This window comes from Armigeres subalbatus, chromosome 1 (genome assembly GCF_024139115.2).
Source record: "Armigeres subalbatus isolate Guangzhou_Male chromosome 1, GZ_Asu_2, whole genome shotgun sequence".
Classification (NCBI taxonomy): domain Eukaryota; kingdom Metazoa; phylum Arthropoda; class Insecta; order Diptera; family Culicidae; genus Armigeres; species Armigeres subalbatus.
Window position 1 is genome coordinate 17,272,100 of NC_085139.1, and position 23,275 is coordinate 17,295,374.

The window sequence follows — 23,275 nt, forward strand, 5'->3', positions numbered from 1 at the left end:
ATTTAACATTTTCGCAGTTTTGTTGTTGTTTTCTACCATCCAGATATTAAATTTAAAGAGCCTCTCAATCAACAAACCACACTTGGAACGAACATCTTGCACAAACTCAAAAGAAGACCTGATATTTACCAACCCGTTAACCGCATTAGCTTCAATTAGTGCCCCTCGCAGCTCGCTAGTGTCGCAAAAAGTGAGCATATCGGACTCGATGCGTTGGTAAGACAGTTGCAGTGCTCGTCGAACAGTCAGTGCCAGTAACCAGCCAGCCAGCAGTGACCATGAAGCCCCGTGTCGTACGCAGTCGAATCCGTCAGCAGGAACTGAACCCGGTATTCCACTGGCAGGACAAGACCGAAGATGACAAAGTGCTGAGCAAAATCAAGATCAAGCAAGCTCTGAAATCTGGAGTGCTGAACCTTTCCGGGCAGGGGTTGGCCACGGGTGAGTTCGAAGTGTGTCCTTGATAGTGTGTCGCGTGCTCGTCGATCTCCTCATTGAGTTGCATTTATGTGTCTGCAACAACAAAAAAACATGATGCCTCACCTCTGCATCTTGGGGGTCTGTGGCGTCGTCGGGTGGATGGATGGAATGATATAATATCGCGTCATAAACAAAAATAAAACAGCCATAGATTTCAGCGAGTCGTTGCCTCTAGGCAGATATGGGTTCCGGTTGAGTGGATTTTTCGCCTTATTTTAAAGCGATGGAATTTCAACTGCAGGGTGAACGATTGCTGCAGATAGCTGTTTGCTTAATTTAGCTGGTCAATATTAGATTACGAAGCTGTGTTTATTGTCAGATATTTTGCTATAAAGATTGCGATAAATCCCTTTATTTTTTTCGGTTTCCCAGAAATCGTTCCATACATTCTAAATCATTTTTACAGGTTGTAATTCAAAAGATTGTTTCCACATATTCAATAGGGATAGTTCAAGGAAATGGACCCTCTAACTTTGATTTCTAAATTCGTCAATGAAAAAGTCTGTTTGAAAGAATTTCAAAATCTGCACAGAATTCAAAGAATTTGCAAAATCTTCATGAAGAGCTACCAAAATCACGATTAAAGAATTTTCCCCAAGTTCATCATAGCAAGACCCCTCTGCGCAAAGAAACTATTCGACTCAATATCGACGGAAATCAACCGTTGATGGCAATTACGATCTGCCCGTACCGGGCCCAGAATCCAATTTCACGTTCTGTTGGGTGCGGAACGAACGATCGAACGTCGAATTCGACAACTAGTTAGTCGTTTGCGCCGATGTGCCACGGTTTAATCTTCCATTGGCCATTGTTCCGATCGCTGAGCTGAGGGCACCGTTTCCCGCCGAGTCGTGCGTTGTTGAGCCGATCGCATAAAAGTCAGTGCAGTAGCAGGAAAAGGATTCTTTGCCCGGTTATCCCATTCCTGGTCGATCTTTTCTTGGTTGGTTGCGGCGGCATTACTCGGAAGTTAGTGTGTGATGTGGTACAGTTTGAGTGAGGACCCGACGCCAACAAGCACAATGAGGAGATCGCGTTCGACACGGATCCCGTATCCGAAGCGGCGCTATCGCAAGATTCGGGGTCAGTTGGCCGAGGGCACTGTGGATTGTGTTAATTCTGGATTTGTTCTCGCTCTTGGAATCGTTTCTCATTGTAGTGCCGGAAAAGGTGTGGAATCTGAGCGACTCGGAGGACTGCGACAAGGAGGTGCGGTACGACTTGGACCGGTCCAACGAGGAGGAGAGCTGGTGGAACCAGAAAACGCTGACCAATTTGGACTTGAGCTCGAACTCGCTGACCTGCATCAGTGAAAATGTGAAGAACTTGGCCGATCTGACGGTGTTGAACGTAAGTGCGGGGACGGGGGAAGTGTGATCGTAGAACATTTCGAAGCGTGTCAGAGGCAGATCCTCTTCAAAATTAATATACCATGTGGGAGTGTCAAAATTTGTTTTGCGCAATAACATAGAAACTGAATTTGCATAGTGTTTAACGACTGGCATTCTCGTTTATGGTTCAAGGTATCAGATGCGTTGAATTCATTTTGGTGGAACCTTATAATATTCTATACATTGTGGTATGAAAAAAACTTGAGGGTGATCGGTAAAGTGTTTCAAGTTTCAAGTGTTTCATAAATGACTAAAGGTCACTTGGCATCCCCTGTATTAAAAAGTTAAATATTTGAAATCGTTTTTTGAAAATGTAAAGTATGGTTCAGTGTTTTGATTTTATGGAAAACTAGTCGACACGGCAGACGTTGTCCTGCATAGTAGGCGAAATGCGCGTTGTGAACTGCCCATGCGAAATTGCTTTACACGTAAAAAAATTTAATGTTATTTATTATTAATATTTCTAATACCTTTTTGCCAAAGCAGGCGCTTAATGATATGTATAAGAAAAAACTTATACATCGTATTAGACACATACATTCCGAAACTTATACTTTTCATATACTTATGAATGCTATTAACTTTTTGGTATGGGATCATTCATTAGGTGGCATAATAAAGAGTATAAGTATTTTCGAATGGTTTTTTGCCAAAACATATAAGGTTATTTTTTTATATGTACGAATCTCTATTTTAGTTTTTCACGATTTACTCATCCCTACTCGTGATTTTTATATGAGGAATTATCATATAAACCTGTCGGAAACTGTAACGAACATATCTGCTGATGGAATGAAGAAAATACATCCAGCCGTTTTCGAGTTATGCGGATACGAACACAGACCATTTCATTTTTATATATAAGAAGATAAGAAGATTATTCTTATTATTCTACAATCATCAATGGAAACAACAGAAAACGTTGACGCTCTTAACATTGGTGAACGAACGGAATTTACTTTGAATGGTGAAGGTTATTTAATATTTTTTGATGATTTCTGATATGCAGATGCTTTTAATTCTTTAATACGCCGAATGATCTGAAAATTATGGGAACTAAAATTGTAAAAAACTGTATCTCAGGCGTCTTCTGACCGATTTTCATAATTCTGTTACGGATGTCTTACTGATCTCATTTGTTTTAACATACTGGTGAGTTATGTTTCTAGGGATGCTCACTTTTTTCCTAGAGAAGCGTGAGTAAGGATGTTTTTTGCCTGTCTCGTACAACAAAGTTGTACCGAAAGGCTATAGGATTACTCAAAAACAGAACTTTTTATAGAAGCCGGATACCCATAGTGTTACATAATGATCGACTCAGCTCGACATATTGAGGTGATGTCTGTATGTGTGTGTATGTGTACAAATTTTGTAGACATTATTTTTGGAACTTAGCGTTACCCAATTTACTCGCAAGAACTTGCATTCCACGGGTAATGCAAAAATATTATTTTTCCCAGTGGTCCCCCTTGAATTTTTTTCTTCAAAATAAAAAAAAAGATTTTTTTTCAATAATGGTAGCAATGCATATTAATTAATTCAAAAACATGCAAAATGATTGAAAAAATGCGATCTATTAACCTTTCTAATGTGATTTTTCCAAGACATTTGATGATGCACGAGAAAGACATCATCGCCGCTGGGTGGATTAATATGGGTTTTTATTTAAATACAGTTTATTTTGATTTACATGGCATACTTCAATGTGTGCATCATTTACAGATTCAAAAAACCCAACTTAAATCAACGAGTAGTGATACCGCCTTTCTCGCATTTAGTCAAGATACCAACCTTATATGGCGCAAATCTACAAAAACAAAAGATAGTTTAGTTACCAGATAAAGATTGTTGTTGTCGTCGCTGTCCGGAACATCTTTTGCTGGCGTGGATAGGGGATCTAAATGTCAATGAAGGAAAAATACATACGATTTGACAGTTAGGTACCACACATGTTTCGGACAGCAGAGCAAAGGGAACAGAAGCGACAATCTTTATCTAGTAACTAAAAAAATGCTAGTCCCTATAGCTCACGCGAATGATTTGCAACTCGGAAATACCCAAACCAGATGTTCTAGGTGCTCCAAACTGTTCTGGAGTTCGGATCAAATGGTTTACCAGGTCAACTGCGCTTGATAAAGGTCTGACAGTTTGGATCGATTGTTCTACCAGGTCAACTACGCCGGAACACAAAGCTGACAACATCCATTAATGTTCATACAATTCTCAAGAGTCTTCGCGTATATTTTGCTACTCAGTTCCTCCCAAATCGGACGTTCTAGGACCTAGAATCTAGGTTATCCAAACTATTCGGAAGTTTGGATCAAATGGTTTACCAGGTCAACTTGACTCGTTTCAAATCTGACAGCATCCAGTAATGTCCAGCAGTTATACCCAAACCAGATGTTCTAGGTTCTTCAAATTGTTCTGGAGTTCGGATTAATTAGTCTACCAGGTTAACTGAGCCCGAAATGAATCTGACAGGAGACAGTCACGCCCATACAACTCTACAGAGTCAGAGATGCATTCTGAACACGAGAGCACGTGTTCGTGTTCAAAACGTTCTGAACACAGCACACTGTTCAAGAGCACTGACCTAACATAGCAGATTGTATCATAGGAAAGTATAAGCGATAGCATGCTACATATTTTTCGGCTAGTAATGGAACACGCGACTCCGGTAAGGTAGCTTATTGAAGACTCTCAAATACCACGAAAAATGGAGATAGTTATTTTGGCCACCGACCCGCCAACGAAACAAGGACTATGATTGGAAACTCGGTGCCTGGAATGTCAGGACCCTAGATTACCCTGGACGAGTGAGCCTTCTGGCTCGTGAACTGCAGAAGGTTGAGTGAACGTGGCCGCTATCCAAGAAGTCCGATGGCCAAGATCCGGAGAACGTGAATTCCGACCCGTGGACCCCACGACCAACACTGCATTCAAGTATAACATTCATCACAGCGGCGGCGGAAAAGCAGCTCATGGAGTTGGTTTCGTAGTGATGGGCAAGCAGATGAAGCGAGTGATGCGGTGGAAACCCATCCGCGAACGAATCTGTGTGTTGAGGATAGGGGGCATATTCACCAATTAGAGCCTAATCAACGTTTACGCACCGACAAACGATAAATCCGACGGCGTGAAGGACACGCTTTATGAATGCCTTGATAAAGCTTATGGAGAGTGCCCAAAGCATGACGTGAAAATTGTTATCGGAGACGCTAACGCTTAGGTCGATAGAGAGGACTATTTCCGTCCAATAATCGGTAGGGAGAGCCTTCACTCCGCTACCAATGACAACGGCCTACGGGTAGTAAATTCACTGCTGCCAGAGGGATGGCCATCAGTACTACTACTTTGCACGAATTTGCAAATGGTGAAACTTGCAACCAGATAGGTCGTGTTCTGGTGCATGGGCAACATTTCTCGGATGTTATCGATGTGCGGACATTCAGAGGTCCGAACATTGACTCTGATCACTACCTCGTTGTCAGTAAAATTCGATCACGGTTGTCAACTGTATCGAACGAAAGATCACAGCGAACGATGCGTTGTAATATCCAGCGATTGTCGGCGGAAGGAGTATCGGCTGAGTACCGCCAGAAGCTCAACGAACGGATAAGTGCAATCAACATTAGCCACAACATCAACGATCACGAGAAGTGGTAGGCACTGCACAAAGGCGACCCAGGACGGGTTGGTTCGATGTGGAGTGTCAGAGAGTGAAAGACGAGAAGAACGTTGAAAGAAGTCGGATGTTGGTGTCACAGGTACCCGATCGAATAGAGATCGGTACAAGAAAGCAAGAGCAGCCGAAAAACGAACCCACCGCAGGAAGATAAAAGAGTATGAAGAACAAGTGATTAGTGAGGCGCAGGAAAAAATGGAGCAGAATGATATGCGGAGGTTTTATGGGACTGTCAATGGCGTGCGGAGAAAGACAGCGCCATCTCCCGTCATGTGCAACGACCAAGAAGGGAATTTGCTGACAGATAAAACCGAAGGGGCTGCCAGGTGGAAGCAACACTTCGAGACTTTGTTGAATGGAGGAAGTGACGGTGCATCGGTGAACAGAATAAATATTAGCGACGATGGACATACTGTGGAACCGCCTACACTGGATGAGGTTAGAAAAGCTGAAAAATAATAAGTTATTGGCAGTGTTGTCTCAGACTCAATGCAAAAAATTCTGCTCTTTGATTTTACTCCATCTAAACGATTTTATAGTTTTAATCAAGTAAGTGCAACTAATAGAGGGATATTTGAATTTTCTAAATGTCATGTCAAACTATTGGAAAAATGCACACCAGAGCCACAGGAGCGCGCGCGCTGAAAATACACTGGAGTGTTTTCACTGGAGTGTATTTTCAGCGCGCGCGCTCCTGTGGCTCTGGCGTGCATTTTTTTACAGTTTGACATGACATTTATAAAATTCAAATATCCTTCTATTAAATGCACTTACTTAATTAGGACTATAAAATCGTTTAAATGGAGTAAAATCAAAGAGCAGATTTTTTTGCACTGAGTGTAGGACAACACTGGCTGCTGGAAGGACCAGCTCCCGGCTGAACTTTTCAACCATGGCAGTGAGCAGCTTTATGAAGTTCTACACCATAGTATGCCGAATATATGGGAAGACGAGGAATTGCCTGCTAGCTGGTTGGACGGCCCGTACAAAATTATATCCCGTATTCTGTTCAACAGATTGAGACCGCTTGAAGAGTCCTTCGTCGGCAAATACCAGATCGATTTTCGTAAGGACCTATCAACGATGGATCAAATGTTTACCCTGAGACAAATCCTTGATAAATTCCGGGAGTACAACTTGCAGACACAACATTTGTTTATTGATTTCAAGGCGGCGTACGATTCAGTGAAACGGAATGAATTATGGCAAATTATGCTAGAACATGGTTTTCCGGCGGAACTGATACGGCTGGCTCGTATAACGTTGGACGGATCGAAATCAAGCGTAAGGGTTGCGGATGAAATATCGACATCATTATCGGGATCGATCGCCGTGCCGTGGAAGATGCTTTTGCGCCTTTTAGGAAGGAGACAGCGAGGATTGAACTCACGATCAATACCAGCAAAACGAAGTACATGGTCGCTGGCAATCAACGTGGGTTCATTAGTGGTGGTAGTAAAATGGTGCTAGATGGTGAAAAATTTGAAGTAGTAGAAGAATTTGTGTATCTTGGAACGTTCGTGACGTGCGATAATGATGTTACCCGCGAGGTAAAAAGGCGTATTACAGCTGCAAATAGGGATTCTTACGGACTTCATAACAAGCTTAAGTCCCGTAGTCTGCAAACGAAGACAAAATTCGCATTGTATACTACTCTGATTCTTCCGGTGGCTTTATACGGCCATGAAACACGGACGTTGAAGGACGCTGATCGGAGAGCTTGCAAAGTGTTTGAGCGTAAGGCGCTGCGGACAATACTCGGCGGTGAACAGGAGAACAGTATCTGGCGGCGTCGCATGACTTACGAGTTGTACCAGGTGTATAAAGGGCTGGATAATGTTAAGCTTATATAACACGGCAGACTACGGTGGACTGGACACGGAAGCCGGAAGAACGTCAAGCGAATATAATATTTAGTAGAGAACCCGGAAGAAGCCGTAAGCTTCGTGGAAGGCCGCGTAAATGATGGCTTTTTGCAGTTGAAGAGGACCTGAGGGCGCTCAAAGTTCAGGGCAACTGGAAGCGATTGGCCTAGGATCTAGTCCAGTGCAGAAGGATACTCCATTCAGCGTAGGTTCATCGAATAGTTGTAGCCCATCAGGTGATTATCAAACATAAATAATGACAAAAAGGGTCGTCAAATCTATCACTTTCCAGGATTCTTTTAACAACTGGCTTTGTATGTGTAGACTTGACTAGACTACTATACTTGACAAATCTGTTTTTAGTTTTGAGTTCTTGGTCTTACGCTAGCCTCAGATTCCCAAAACATTTCAACAAAGTGCGGAATTCCATTTGGCCAGATTGAATGTTTGGATGAGACCTGTTAGTTAATCGGCTGGAATCGACATGCTACCAGAAAAGGCATTTGACCTAGCAGGTCGTAAAGCGAAATTGACGTTTGGCAGGATGGATCATTTTGCTATACAAATTTCCTTCAACCGTCTAAGACGAGTTTAGTACTCTCCATTTAATTCCACTACGTTTTGTTATCTTTGCAGATACGTATTTTGACCACAACTGTGTGGTCGTCTTCAGTGTCTCGTAAGTCGAGTCAAGTACGAGACACTAAAGACCAAATTCGTCTTATACTGTTGAATACATTGCACTAAAAAGAGCTTAAAATATTTTTTCCCAAATTTCCTTTTCTGCCCCATAATAACTCTTTCTGCCAAAAGACCATTACGGATTAATCGCATTTTCGGCCAAACGACCTTTTTAGCTAAAGGACCAGTTCGACCGAATTCCATTTGAACTTTTTGAGTGTTTGGCTGAAACAGATCAGCCATCGTGGTTTGACCGAAAATGTCATTTGGTCGGAAGCGACGTTGAGCCGAACGGGACATTCAGGTCATTTGACCGAAAATGCCGTATGGTCGAAATGGTCTTTTGGCTGGAAAAGTCGTGTGGCCGAACAGATCGAATGGCCGAAAAAGTCGTTTGGTTGAATTGTTCATTTGGCAGAATACGCCATTTTGCCGAAATGGTCGTTTATCAGAAAGGGCAATATGGCAGAAAGGGCCATTTGGCGGAAAATGTTTTTTGGCCAAAATTCCATTTGTTGAAAGACAGCCAAATTACATTTTCGCCCAAATAACTTTTGGCCAGATTGATCTTGGCCTAATGGTTTGTTCAGTCAAATGGCACACGTGACAAACTAACATTCGGTGAATAAATTCGGCCAAACCAACAGTTGTAAGTGGTAAACAAAATGATATTTTGTTAAGCAGAAAAAATGCTATTTGAAAGTGTCCTGTGTGTCCAAATTAGTGAACCTTAGCAATGACCAATTGTGCAGCCATGGACCGAGCTGAATGGAGAAGACTAGTATGCACTCCAGACGCCACTCCGGCCTTAGTCTAATAATTAATAAATAAATAGCAATGGCCAGCCCGAATAATAAAACTAGCAGAGCTGGTAGAACTAAGAACGCTGGTGGAAACGAAGGATAATCTGTGACATGGACAACGGAATTGGTAAACTCTGCTTTTATCTAATTGCTTTTACTTTTTCTTTCATAATGAAAGAGCATCCAGAATTTGAATAGATTTCCGCGCAGATAGGGGAGATCCCCAGCGCCAGACACCTCCCAATACCGGACACTTCTAAAAAGAACACTTGCAGAGCCATTCTTTGCACCTGTTTTATTTAACTTACTTCATTTCAATTAATTTTTCTTACTGAAGTATTAGAAAGCCACAGAAAAAAGCAGAAACAAAAATTGAAGATGTCATTGAAAATTAAGGGTATTTTGAGTAGGATGTAAGAAATTGAGCTGGAGAATTAAATGAGCTCTACTAACAACTTGAGGCAAGTGGAAAATATTACTATTCTAAATGATGTCTTTACTCATGTAATAGAAAATTGGTCATATTTGAATATGATGCAATAGTGTCCGGTTCTCGGGGACATTTTTCTGCACCGTGAAAATTTTCACCAAAATTATTCATCAAAATACATATGATCAAATATAGTTTGTATGAATCATTAATGATCATATTTTGTGTGTATGGTATACAAGTAAACATAATCCGGCTTATGTGTCCGGCACTGGGGATCTCCCCTATATGTTTGAAGGGGTTTACGCAAACTTCGCCGTTTTATGTCATGCAACACATACCATTTCATTCATATATGAGGGGTCAAGCGAAAGGGGTGTTAGTGACAAAAAGTTAGTTTTAAGAAAAATGGGTGCAAATTTTTTTTTTCCCTATACAAATTGTATAGAAGTTTTAAAAAATTATAATTTTCTTCAAATTTTCACATTTTTATAAACATTGCACTAAATATATCAACATATATGTATAGTTATGTCAATAACCCTACTTACATCAGCACCTATTCGGACTTTGAACCATGCTGACCCAGCGATACATCCAGATTGCCCGATCAGCAGTTTAAGTTATTAAATGCAGGACACGGACCAGTCAATCAGTCAGTTCGACAGAGTACGCAGTGAAGTGATAGTGTTAGCAATAAAGTGTAATCGTTTCTCTTTTCAATAAATCAAATGTAATAATGAGTAATAGGTTTTTTTAAAAACCCGAACGTTCCGTTGAATACTTGATTGTATATATGTATATATATCCGCAAAGCTTGAGAAACAAAGCTTTTTTTTGCATTAGCCAACTCAATTTTGACCAAAATGTCACTTATGCCCCTCTGCTTGTAACCCCCTCATATTTGGAATTTGCTCATCTTTTTTTGGATCTGTGAACTTGACTTGTCTTGAACAAAATCGATTTTGTGGTTTGAAATAATTTTGACATTTTGCGTTCAAGTTTTACCTAGGTGTGTCGATCTCACAATCATAGGAAAGTAGGGTAAGACGTTATAATATGCCCCCCCTAAGGCAAAACCTTGATAACTTTTTACTTTTCATCGCAATTTATGCAAACTTTGTGTTATTTGGTAGTGCAAGAAGTCGCAAATGCATTGCCCGTGAGTAGTCATATAAAAATATTACAGGTAACACGTAATAATGCTTTTTGGAAAAGTCGTGAAAAATGGATTTCAAAGGTGCCTGGGCAATACGCCCCACCTTAGCCAGAGACGTTCCATAGCCCTTCATTAGTATTTCATCAATCCCATAATAAAAGGTTACAAATCCTTATGTGCCCGACATTAAAAAACCAACATAAGTCCATTTAATCAGGTTTTAATTACATTTCAATAATTTCCATACAATTTGGAAGCAGCTGCTGCAAGCTCGCCGCGCTTGTGTCCAGTTGGTAAGGGCATATCGTCCTGCCTAGACTGGGGCGTTTTGGCCATTAAAACATATTTTCGAAAATCGTTACGTTTTTGAAGATGGAAGCAATTTTATATCATATTAACCACTGAGCAAAGTTATTTTGTTGTCCAACTGAGTGTTCCCGTGCAAGTTTTGCGGACAGTATACTAGCGTCGCTCCACAATGTTGAGCAAACAAACATAAAAAGTTACATCAAAACTGTCACTTTTTGTATTTGCTATTATTTTCATTATGTAATACAAAAATACTTCCACATTCACATAGTACGATGGTTTTACAAATATTTATAGGTATCAACTGATTTAGGCCCTTAGTTAGTTATGGTTTTCTAGATATCAAAGAGGGCGTTTTGGCCAGGTGGGGCGCATTATACCGTCTTACCCTAACTGTAGAGAGAAGGTTTCTTTTCATTTTCGATTAGTGTCGGGTCTCATAATGAAATTGTTGCAATAGAGTAGATCCGATGTTTCGATGAAGTAATTAATACTAGTATAAGAGTCGATAAAAATGTGATTATCTGGGAGAGCTCTGCGTTCTACATAATTTGGATTCAAAATCGAAACGCCATAGAATGCTTAGAGGAAACTGGAAACACATGATCTCCACTTTTTGTTTCGGATATTTCTCGATGTAACATGTATAAACCTATTCTTTTCAATATTGTGGCAAACCACAATCCATTTCCGACGGTCTTCGAGATGCGTCTTGTAATTTTGTGAACCACAAACCATTTTCCGATGGAATTTGAGGCGCTTCTGGTGATTTAATAAAACACAAACCGACGGTCTTCAAGACGCGTCTTTTGATTTTGCCAAACACTAAACCTTTTCCCAACTACCTACAAGACGCGTATTGTGATTTAACAGATGAACAGAAATCACATAAAAAGCTACTGGTCTGAACAATCTAAATCTCAACCCTGATCCATAAATTAAAACTGTTTGCTGTTCTGATGTAAACATTTCACGCTCATGAATTTCCAATTTTTTAATTATTATATTTTAACATGCTGTAGATTATTAGTAATTCATAACGAATACAGTGCTTTTGTTGAATAACTTTTAGAGGGTAGTAATTGTAACAAATCGAAACGCTTCTCATTTCATAATCCATTCCAGCTGCAAGATAACGCACTAATCAGCCTTCCGGATGGCATCGGCTGCCTTACTAAACTAACCAAGATAAACATTAGCCGTAACAAGCTCACCGAACTACCGGATAGTTTCTTCGAGCTGAAGGAACTGAAGGTTCTCAACCTGGCCCACAATGACTTTACCGAAATTCACAGCAACGTGAGCGATCTGATTATGCTGGAAGTGCTGGTAATAATCTCCCCTTCATATTGACGAAAAAATTTGGAAACTAATATTAGTGCTTGGTATCAATCTTGACTTTTGCTTAGGACATTTCCTTTAACAGTCTTAATTCGCTCCCCGGTGGAATTGGGTTCCTGGTGCGACTTCAACAGCTAATGCTCAATAACAACCGACTGCTAGAGCTCCCAAACGACATAGTCAATTTGAGAAGTAAGTGATTCGCTGTGTTCGTGCAACTACCCAGCTGAAAATTCTCTCCCCAATCGACAGATCTCCACAAGATGGACCTGGCCAAAAACGATTTGAAGCAGCTTCCACCCGTGATGGGCGAACTGCGCAAGCTGGAATGTTTGTACGTGCAGCACAACGACGTGGTCGAGTTGCCGGACTTCACCGGGTGTGACGCCCTGAAGGAAATTCACATCTCGAACAACTTCATCAAATCCATCCCGGCGGACTTCTGTGAAAATTTGCCCCAGCTGAAGGTTCTGGATCTGCGCGACAATAAGATCGAGAAACTCCCGGACGAGATATCGATGCTGGCCAGTCTAACGCGGTTGGATCTGTCGAATAACTCTATCAGCAGTTTACCATCCTGTTTGTCCACGTTGGCGCATTTGGTGAGTTTGCAGGTGGATGGAAACCCTATCCGGTCCATCCGGAGGGACATCATCCAGTGTGGTACGCAGAGGATCCTGAAGACGCTTCGGGAACGGGATGGTCCTAGCAAGGGGACAGAAACCGTGAAGGTACCGTTCGAGGAGAGTACCTTCCCGGATGTCTACCAAATGAAGAAGGGTAGGTCGATGATTGTCAGCAACAAGAACTTGATCGATATTCCAGAGCAAGTTTTTCTGGACGCGATGGAGGCTTCTGTTTATAATGTGGATATCAGTAAGAATAAACTGGGCGAAGTTCCAGCTGGGTAAGACCGATTGTAATAATAGGGGAAGATTATTGGGTAACGAAAATTATTTTTTCAGCATTGTCAACTTGGCTAATCAACTGACGGAGCTGAACATCAGTTTCAACCTTCTAAAGACGATCCCCATGTTCTTCTCACAATTCGAGAGAATCAGTTACCTGAACGTATCCAACAACTTGCTAACCGATCTCCCAGAAGTGGTTGGTCTGTTGGTAACATTGCGTGAACTAAACATGGCCAACAACCAGCTGAAGCGTATTCCACCGTGTGTCTATGAACTGAAGGGTTTGGAGATCTTGCTGGCTCGAGGCAACAAGATCGAGGAAATTGATGCCAGTGAATGTGGACTTGCTGCGCTGCCGAGATTAGCAACGCTTGATTTGGCCAATAACAACATAAAGCAGGTGCCGCCTGTCTTAGGATTGCTGAAAAACATCACGTGAGTATTATTGCCACATATATCCAAGATATCCTAAATTCAAGACTTTTGTCCATGAGACGATTCTGGGTGGCATTTTTAAGGTGTTTGATTTCAAATGAATTCCTTGCCATATTCCGGATTCCGGATGAAATCCTGACCGGATTCCGGATGGAATTCTGGCCGGATTCCGGATGAAATCCTGACCGGATTCCGGATGGAATCCTGACCGGATTCCGGATGAATCCTGACCGGATTCCGGATGGAATCCTGACCTGATTCCGGATGGAATCCTGACCGGATTCCGGATGGAATCCTGACCGGATTCCGGATGGAATCCTGACCGGATTCCGGATGGAATCCTGACCGGATTCCGGATGGAATCCTGACCGGATTCCGGATGGAATCCTAACCGGAATCCGGATGGAATCCTAACCGATATCCGGATGGAATCCTAACCGGAATCCGGATGGAATCCTGACCGGATTCCGGATGGAATCCTGACCGGATTCCGGATGGAATCCTGACCGGATTCCGGATGGAATCCTGACCGGATTCCGGATGGAATCCTGACCGGATTCCGGATGGAATCCTGACCGGATTCCGGATGGAATCCTGACCGGATTCCGGATGGAATCCTGACCGGATTCCGGATGGAATCCTGACCGATTCCGGATGGAATCCTGACCGGATTCCGGATGGAATCCTGACCGGATTCCGGATGGAATCCTGACCGATTCCGGATGGAATCCTGACCGGATTCCGGATGGAATCCTGACCGGATTCCGGATGGAATCCTGACCGATTCCGGATGGAATCCTGACCGGATTCCGGATGGAATCCTGACCGGATTCCGGATGGAATCCTGACCGGATTCCGGATGGAATCCTGACCGGATTCCGGATGGAATCCTGACCGGATTCCGGATGGAATCCTGACCGGATTCCGGATGGAATCCTGACCGGATTCCGGATGGAATCCTGACCGGATTCCGGATGGAATCCTGACCGGAATCCGGATGGAATCCTGACCGGAATCCGGATGGAATCCTGACCGGAATCCGGATGAAATCCCAACCGGAATCCGGATGGAATCCCAACCGGATTCCGAATGGAATCTTAACCGAATTCTGGATGGAATCCCAACCGGATTCCGAATGGAATCCCAATCGGATTCCGGATGGAATCCCAACCGGATTCCGAATGGAATCCCAACCGGATTCCGAATGGAATCCCAACCGGATTCCGGATGGAATCCTGACCGGATTCCGGATGGAATCCTGACCGGATTCCGGATGGAATCCTGACCGGATTCCGGATGGAATCCTGACCGGATTCCGGATGGAATCCTAACCGGATTCCGGATGGAATCCTGACCGGATTCCGGATGGAATCCTGACCGGATTCCGGATGGAATCCTTACCGGATTCCGGATGGAATCCTGACCGGATTCCGGATGGAATCCTGACCGGATTCCGGATGGAATCCTGACCGGATTCCGGATGGAATCCTGACCGGATTCCGGATGAAATCCTGACCGGATTCCGGATGAAATCCTGACCTTTGGATGGAATCCTGACCGGATTCCGGATGGAATCCTGACCGGATTCCGGATGGAATCCTGACCGGATTCCGGATGGAATCCTGACCGGATTCCGGATGGAATCCTGACCGGATTCCGGATGGAATCCTGACCGGATTCCGGATGGAATCCTGACCGGATTCCGGATGGAATCCTGACCGGATTCCGGATGGAATCCTGACCGGATTCCGGATGGAATCCTGACCGGATTCCGGATGGAATCCTGACCGGATTCCGGATGGAATCCCGACCGGATTCCGGATGGAATCCTGACCGGATTCCGGATGGAATCCTGACCGGATTCCGGATGGAATCCTGACCGGATTCCGGATGGAGATTCCAGATGGAATTCTGATCGGATTCCGGATGGAATCCTGATCGGATTCCGGATGGAATCCTGATCAGATTCCGGATGAAATCCTGATCAGATTCCTGATGGAATCCTGATCCGGATGGATTCCTGACCAGATTCCGGAAGGAATCCTGTACGGATTCCGGATGGAATCCTGACCGGATTCCGGATGGAATCTTGACCGGATTCCGGATGTCCAGATGGAATCCTGACCGAATTCTGGTTGGAATCCTGATCGGATGGAATCCTTACCCGATTCCTGATGAAATTCGGATGGAATCCTGACCGGAATTACGATGGAATCCCGGATTGTTCAAGCACACAATGCAGATCATGGTGCTATTCCGTTATCGTACCATGAATGCAGTTTCTTAAAATATTTTCTTTTATTTTAGTACCCTGGAATTGATTGGAAACGGATTCCGGCAGCCCCGTCATCAGATACTGGAAAAGGGAACAGAATCCATAATGGCTTACCTGAGGGATCGCATTCCTACCTAAGATGGTTCCCGAAGTTCCGGTACTCCTTGCCGCACCATGAGATTAAGTATAACTGCAAGCATGCTTTTAGTCACTCGCAAGAGATAAAATACAAACATACTAAAGATATTAGGCATTTTTAAAAATAGAATACATTTATTGATAGAAGCACACTGCTTTGGGGCACGATTCGTAGCAAAATTGAATCGTTACTCTAAAATTTATCGTTGTTGAGCTGGGAAACATAAAGGCATGGAAACGTGCCACTAGTACAACCTCGGAGGATTTTTTCTGTTTCCGAAAGCCGGAAAGGAGCTGCCCGTCCAGCGGGCATCCCTTCTCGTCCACTAGCGTCAATGTCTGCTCCCCCGAATACGCAACCAAACTGTGGGGCATCATATCGAACTCCGAATGGGAAGATCTGATACGCATTTCTAGCAGCTGTCCAAGCGTGGCTTCGAAGACCTCCGCTTGTGTTTCTACGTCTACCAGTTCAGTGGTGACTCCTTTCACTACCTTGGATGTCCCGTTGCGGATTTCCGTCGAGCCGAAACTGAACGACTGGCTGTGCGGGATGAAGTCCACGGTTGACTGCATCGGGAGGTTGTTCATCAGCTGAGTAATGTTGGCGGAATCGAAGTGGTGAATGCAGCCAATTTTGAGCAGACGATCGGATTGCGTACGAACCACGGGATGCTGCTGCACGTAGACGTAGGCAAACACTAGATAACTGGAAAATGAGGCAATAAATTTGTATTGATAATTAGTTTTATGAAAATTTAATCATAAAAGTACTCACTCAAACATATTTCCTTTGATAAATGCTCTTCGAATTCCACAGCGCGACTCAACGATTTCATTTCCAGTTGCTATCTCCAGAAGTCGAGTTTCATTGTTGGTCATCTCAAAACTGCAATTCTGGTGCTCCGTGTTCAAGTACAATCTCCCACGATACTCTTCGTCTGGTTGATACGCCACCTCCATCCTATTACTGAGACATTGCGCCTCCAACTGTAAGCAGGGTACCCTCTTTGCATAAGTCGATTCAAACACCATCCGAATAGCCTTGGGGCCCAAGCTCGTCAAATCGTCAGAATGCAGCAAACATTTTACGCCACCTCCTCCTTTTCCTTCTCTAGTAAAATTGTGATACGTATAGCCCATGCAAACGAATCGATCCTCGTTCAAGCACCGCTCACTGCAACCCTTCTCGCCAGACACAGTCAACGAATCGTCCGCGTAGACGAACGCCGTATCACGATGCTGCTCGAACGAGCATCCAACCGCTCCTCGTTCTGCGAGGGTGTGGCACTGGTTCTCCAGGTATTCCTCGTCCTCCGGCCATCCCCGCCGCAAGAACGCTTCCGGACGGCTGAACCGGTCGGCTTCGCTCAGGAAGCACTGACCCATTTGTATGCGATCGATCTTGGCCCAGAGGCGGTGCCGATTGTTGCGGAAGGATCGCACGAAGCGGGCCGATCGGCAGGCGAACCGTTGCTCGCGAAAGCACGCGTTGGCGCATTCTTCCCGCGTGACCAGCCGTGGCAGCTGGTGGGAGGAAGGCGTGCTGAGAATTGCGCCGGGGACGGACACCAGGGGAAACAGCTTGTTGGTTGCACAAGCTTGTGGCACTGCGAAAAGTGGTAGAATGTTGTAAAATTTATTGCTTGATTAGGATTACAATTTGAGAAGATATTGGATGATTTAATCAAGAGATTTTATATGTTTTATCCATGTCATAGATAGAATAGTTATCCCTTCAGATAACACAAATGTCCAAATATGGTCGAATTGCCTGCATTATTTTATAGATTAACTACTGAATGTATGGATTTGCTCATGATAAAAAAGGAGTTAAGTTTTGCTCGATAATGCATCACATTATCAATAGTGGCGTTCTTGAATCAACTGCTGACATAGTATAATTAATAGAGCAAACTATACTGCTCCTACTAATCAGTGGTTTGTGCGCGTAATTTATTGATGAGAATAGTAATTAACATTGAATCAAAAGCGAAAGCAAACGGACGCTATTTATCTTCAGCCCGCTAGACCATGCCGCGTGCGAAAATTAGTGCTTCATTGTGAAGGAAATGTTCAATGCTTCTGGTCAAATTCTGTTGGACTGTTGTATTGACATTACTCATTCCGAATGAATGATAACCGTCATACCTTATTGTCTACCTGACCTTGAACATGAAGGAGAGAATGGGAAAGGGTGAGCCACCGCCAGCACATAAATTAGAAGAATCACGTAAACGTGATTTGCTAAATACATGCTAATAGATAGTGAGCCGCCCTAGCCGGTAATCATCCCGATAGCGATCCATTCCTTTACCCATTACTCATCCTCCACCTTTCGTTAACAATATACTCAACCACGGTAATTTTCAGATTGCCGCCGATTCTCATCGAAACTAACATTATCAACAAACAAATTGTACGCTAAGTAAAGGTATACGATGTGGGATATTTTGTTGTGGACAATGAGCAATTGAAATATGTTTTTGCTGTACAGACCATTTTGAAAAAAAAACATTCGATTTTAGCAAAATCACATTTTTTTGGAAATTGTGCTAAATTCAATTTTAAATTGGTTTTTATCCAGATGAGTTCAACACTTATGGGTCAAACACAATGGATACGTTTGCGTGCGTTTTGACAGTTTTCCCATGGCAAAACTGTCAAAACGCACGCAAACGTATCCATTCTGCTCAGCTCTTTAGAAGGACAAGGACACTTAGAAAGTGATACAGAGTTAGATGAGCATTGTGGAGCAAAATTAATTTTTTGAACTACCCTAATATCAATATAAAGAACAGGAAACGCAAAGCTTGCTTTTCGTTGCGCCCTTTGCATGAATATTAGAGTGCACTATGGTCCAGGATACAGATTTACGCGGAAAGATGAATTTTACGCCAAAACTATATTTTTTAGAAAAAACTGTTGTTCTACAAAATTGTTCGAAATAGTAAGGCCATCATTATGGTGCAACCAAAAAATAGGGTGGCCCATCATATAAAAAAAAATTAGAAAATATTTTTTTATTTTTTGGAATATTGACATGTTATGTTCTACAAAGTTGTAGCGCAGCTTATTCCAATCAATTTTGCTATAAAAACTTTTTCTGTATCTCTTAAGTTGGCTGATTTAGAGCATTTTTACCTAATTGGATTAGGGTGTACCTAAAAAAACAGTATTTTTAATCTACTTTTTTTTGTTTTGGATTTCTCGAAAAAGTAGTCTTCAGGTGACTTTTAGAGCTCAAAAAATGCAACTTTTGATGGGTAAATATGCTCAATATCTTTTACCGATCAAAAGTTATAATCGTTTTTCTGTCAAAATTACATTTTTTTTCATAAGTTGATATCTTCGGTTAGGGCAGACCAAAAAAATATGTTTACACGGCATTTGGAAGAGAAATTCATATTCTTTATTATGTCAAAAAATTTGGGATATGTTATTTTTTTATCTCAAGTTTTACTAATTTTACTAAAATCTTGTTTTTTTTTTTCAAAAAAATGATATAACTCGACAATGGAAGAAGATACAGACGATATTCTTATATCAAAACACGCTTTTTGGAAAGCCCCAAAAGTCTTCAGAAAGTGATATCCGTGAAAAATAAAAAATGAAATGAGCAGATCATAAATATTGCTTTTTGAGGGACACCCTAATTCTGGTAAGTAAAATTACTTTTAACAAGTGAGCATAAGAGCTACATAAAAAGTTTATATAGCAAAGTTGATTGGAAAAAGCTGCGCTACAACTTTGTAGAACATGATATGTCAATATTCCGCAAAACAAAAAAAAATAAAATTTTACATTTTACTAACCGGAGATATCAACTTATGAAAACCCAGATTAATCCACCTAGCGGTGATGGTGCCTTTCTCGTTCGTTCAAAAGGTTTGAAAATCTCAAATAACACCAATATGTGAATTGGTCTTATTTTTCATATTTGTTTATATGCATAAAAAATCTCGCCAAACGCAATTTGTTGCAAACAAATCGGATGAGCATAAGAGCAAAAATGGCATTTTATTTTGTAGTTTTGAAATTAGTATTTTGGCTATAACTTTTGAGTCCATAGTGCGATATGGGCAATTTTCGATAGTAAACAATGGGACAAGATTCTGCGTCGAATGCAATCTATTGCGAGCGACCTGAGAAGCACATATATTGCACATGTATCACTTAACTTATATATGACCGGATTCAGTCACAATATGGTTACTGCAACCAGATTTGTTGAACTTGTGTTCCTTGGGGATGAAGTCTAAGTGCTAAAAAAGTGAGCTAAACTTTTTTGAACTCTTTTTCACAATAAATAGTAATTTGACCATAACATCTAAGCCCATAGTCCGATCTGGCAAATTTTCAATAAGAAAATATGAGACATTCTGCGTCGAATGCAATTTAATGCGAGCAAATCGGTTGAGGAAAAGTGCCTGAAAAATGAGTGACATTTTTGTATAAATTTGTATTTTGGCCATAACTTTCGATCCCATAGTTCGATCTGGCCAATTTCAGATAGAAAATAATGGGACAGGATTCTGCGTCGAATGCAACTTGTTGCGAGCAAATCGGTTGAGGATAAGTGCCCGAAAAATGAGTGACATTTCTTAAGCGATTGTCGTATGAATTTGTATTTTGGCCATAACTTCGGATCCCATAGTCCAATCTGGCCAATTTCAAATAGGAAACAATGGGACAGGATTTTGCGTCGAATGCAACTTGTTGCGAGCAAATCGGTTGAGGATAAGTGCCCGAAAAATGAGTGAAATTTTTTAGCGATTTTTCGTATGAATTTGTATTTTGGCCATAACTTCGGATCCCATAGTCCGATCTGGCCAATTTCAAATAGGAAATAATGGGACAGGATTCTGCGTCGAATGCAACTTGTTGCGAGCAAATCGGTTGAGGATAAGTGCCCGAAAAATGAGTGACATTTTTTATGCGATTTTTTTGTATGAATTTGTATTTTGGCCATAACTTTTGATCCCACAGTTCGATCTGGCCAACTTCAAATAGAAAACAATGGGACAGGATTCTGCGTCGAATGCAACTTGTTGCGAGCAAATCGGTTGAGGATAAGTGCCCGAAAAATGAGTGACATTTTTTAAGCGATTTTTCGTATGAATTTGTATTTTGGCCATAACTTCGGATCCCATAGTCCGATCTGGCCAATTTCAAATAGGAAACAATGGGACAGGATTTTGCGTCGAATGCAACTTGTTGCGAGCAAATCGGTTGAGGATAAGTGCCCGAAAAATGAGTGACATTTTTTACGCGATTTTTTCGTATGAATTTGTATTTTGGCCATAACTTCTGATCCCATAGTCCGATCTGACCAATTTCAAATAGGAAATAATGGGTCAGAATTCTGCGTCGAATGCAACTTGTTGCGAGCAAATCGGTTGAGGATAAGTGCCCGAAAAATGAGTGACATTTTTTAAGCGATTTTTTCGTATGAATTTGTATTTTGGCCATAACTTCGAATCCCATAGTCCGATCTGGCCAATTTCAAATAGGAAACAATGGGACAGGGTTCTGCGTCAAATGCAACTTGTTGCGAGCAAATCGGTTGAGGATAAGTGCCCGAAAAATGAGTGACATTTTTTACGCGATTTTTTCGTATGAATTTGTATTTTGGCCATAACTTCTGATCCCATAGTCCGATCTGATCAATTTCAAATAGGAAATAATGGGTCAGAATTCTGCGTTGAATGCAACTTGTTGCGAGAAAATCGGTTGAGGATAAGTGCCCGAAAAATGAGTGACATTTTTTAAGCGATTTTTTTCGTATGAATTTGTATTTTGGCCATAACTTCGAATCCCATAGTCCGATCTGGCCAATTTCAAATAGGAAACAATGGGACAGAGTTCTGCGTCAAATGCAACTTGTTGCGAGCAAATCGGTTGAGGATAAGTGCCCGAAGAATGAGTGACATTTTTTATGCGATTTATTCGTATGAATTTGTATTTTGGCCATAACTTCGGATCTCATAGTCCGATCTGGCCAATTTCAAATAGGAAACAATGGGACAGAATTCTGCGTCGAATGCAACTTGTTGCGAGCAAATCGGTTGAGGATAAGTGCCCGAAAAATGAGTGACATTTTTTAAGCGATTTTTTCGTATGAATTTGTATTTTGGCCATAACTTCGGATCCCATAGTCCGATCTGACCAATTTCAAATAGGAAACAATGGGACAGGATTCTGCGTCGAATGCAACTTGTTGCAAGCAAATCGGTTGAGGATAAGTGCCCGAAAAATGAGTGACATTTTTTTAGTAGTTTTGCGCACACACACACACACACACATACACACACACACACACACACAGACATCACCTCAATTCGTCGAACTGAGTCGATTGGTATATAACACTATGGGTCTCCGGGCCTTCTATAAAAAGTTTGTTTTTGGAGCGATCATATAGCCTTTACCGTATACTTAGTATACGAGAAAGGCAAAAATGTAATTTTGACAGAAAAACGATTATAACTTTTGATCGGAAAAAGATATTGAGCATATTTATTCATCAAAAAGTTTTTTTTGAGCTCTAAAAGTCACCCGAAGACGACTTTTCGAAAAATCTAAAACAAAAAAAAGTAGATCAAAAATACTGATTTTGTTAGGTACACCCCAATCCAATTAAGTAAAATTGCTCTAAATCAGCCAACTTAAGAGCTACAGAAAAAGTTTGTATAGCAAAATTGATTGGAATAAGCTGCGCTACAACTTTATGTAACATATCATGTCAATATTCCGGGAATAAAAAAAAATGTTTTCAATTTGTTTTATATGATGGGTCTCCCTGTTTTTTGATAACACCATAATAATGGGCTTACTATTTCGAACAATTTTGTAGAACAACAAAATTTTATCCCCGAGGTGATTTCTGTGGTCCTCCCCCTCGGTTTTTGTAGTCCGTAGAGGCTGTTAGGAAGTGGTGCAATCGAATTGCCCCGACCGAGTACCTTCGCAGATCAAAACCATTCAACGTCGTGTAAGCCAATACGGAAGCGATTATGACGCCGACTGCTGTGGAATTCGTCTAACAACAGCTGGATCTCGAATTGTTGTGCCAAAAGTCGGCATTCTTTGGTCGACCGGAGTGCACCGAGTCGCAGATGAGTGCCGATGATTTCGGACCTGGAGACCCAGCAATGCCTGCAAGGAAGGATTGAAAGAGCTATAGCGGCGTATCGTGGGACCGACAGCTAAATCAGAAGCAGGCTATGGACGAACCCCTTCCAGCTGATGTGGGTGGGTTGAAAGCGGAAATGGAGAAAATGTGGTATTACATTCAAATATCACTGACAAATCGAATGCCATCAAGATACCCCACGAAAAAAAATGATTTTGACCAATCGTGTCCCGGCTT

At 41.9% G+C, this 23,275-nt stretch overlaps 2 protein-coding genes across 4 annotated transcripts in view; one reads left to right on the top strand and one right to left on the bottom strand.

Annotated features, from left to right (window-relative positions):
- On the top strand, window positions 1-16,157 carry LOC134222236 (leucine-rich repeat-containing protein 40). 3 transcript variants are annotated; one of them, XM_062701380.1, is made up of 7 exons: window positions 1-441; window positions 1,640-1,830; window positions 11,929-12,132; window positions 12,213-12,336; window positions 12,397-13,051; window positions 13,110-13,490; window positions 15,798-16,157. In XM_062701380.1, exons 1-7 carry the CDS (start codon window positions 279-281, stop codon window positions 15,901-15,903), a joined length of 1,824 nt encoding a protein of 607 aa, XP_062557364.1. In that variant the 5' UTR covers window positions 1-278; the 3' UTR covers window positions 15,904-16,157. The 3 variants fall into 3 exon arrangements, with proteins under 3 accessions (XP_062557364.1, XP_062557368.1, XP_062557372.1); XM_062701384.1 differs by lacking the exon at window positions 1-441 and adding an exon at window positions 1,282-1,563; XM_062701388.1 differs by lacking the exon at window positions 1-441 and adding an exon at window positions 1,283-1,449.
- LOC134222251 (uncharacterized) overlaps window positions 16,012-23,275 on the bottom strand; it is a 22,889-nt gene continuing 15,625 nt past the window's right edge. Inside the window, exons 3-4 of the mRNA XM_062701394.1 lie at window positions 16,682-17,513; window positions 16,012-16,612 (exon numbers count right to left, since the gene is read on the bottom strand). Of these exons, the coding sequence (XP_062557378.1) occupies window positions 16,039-16,612; window positions 16,682-17,513 (1,406 nt within the window). The 3' untranslated portion in view covers window positions 16,012-16,038. The remainder of the gene's footprint in view (window positions 16,613-16,681; window positions 17,514-23,275) is intronic.

Bases quoted from the DNA above. Each gene is read 5' to 3' on its own strand.
- LOC134222236 (XM_062701380.1), top strand. From the start codon at position 279: ATGAAGCCCCGTGTCGTACGCAGTCGAATCCGTCAGCAGGAACTGAAC. The intron at 12,337-12,396 runs GTAAGTGATTCG...CCCAATCGACAG, and splicing joins CGACATAGTCAATTTGAGAA to ATCTCCACAAGATGGACCTG. The intron at 13,052-13,109 runs GTAAGACCGATT...TTATTTTTTCAG, and splicing joins CTGGGCGAAGTTCCAGCTGG to CATTGTCAACTTGGCTAATC.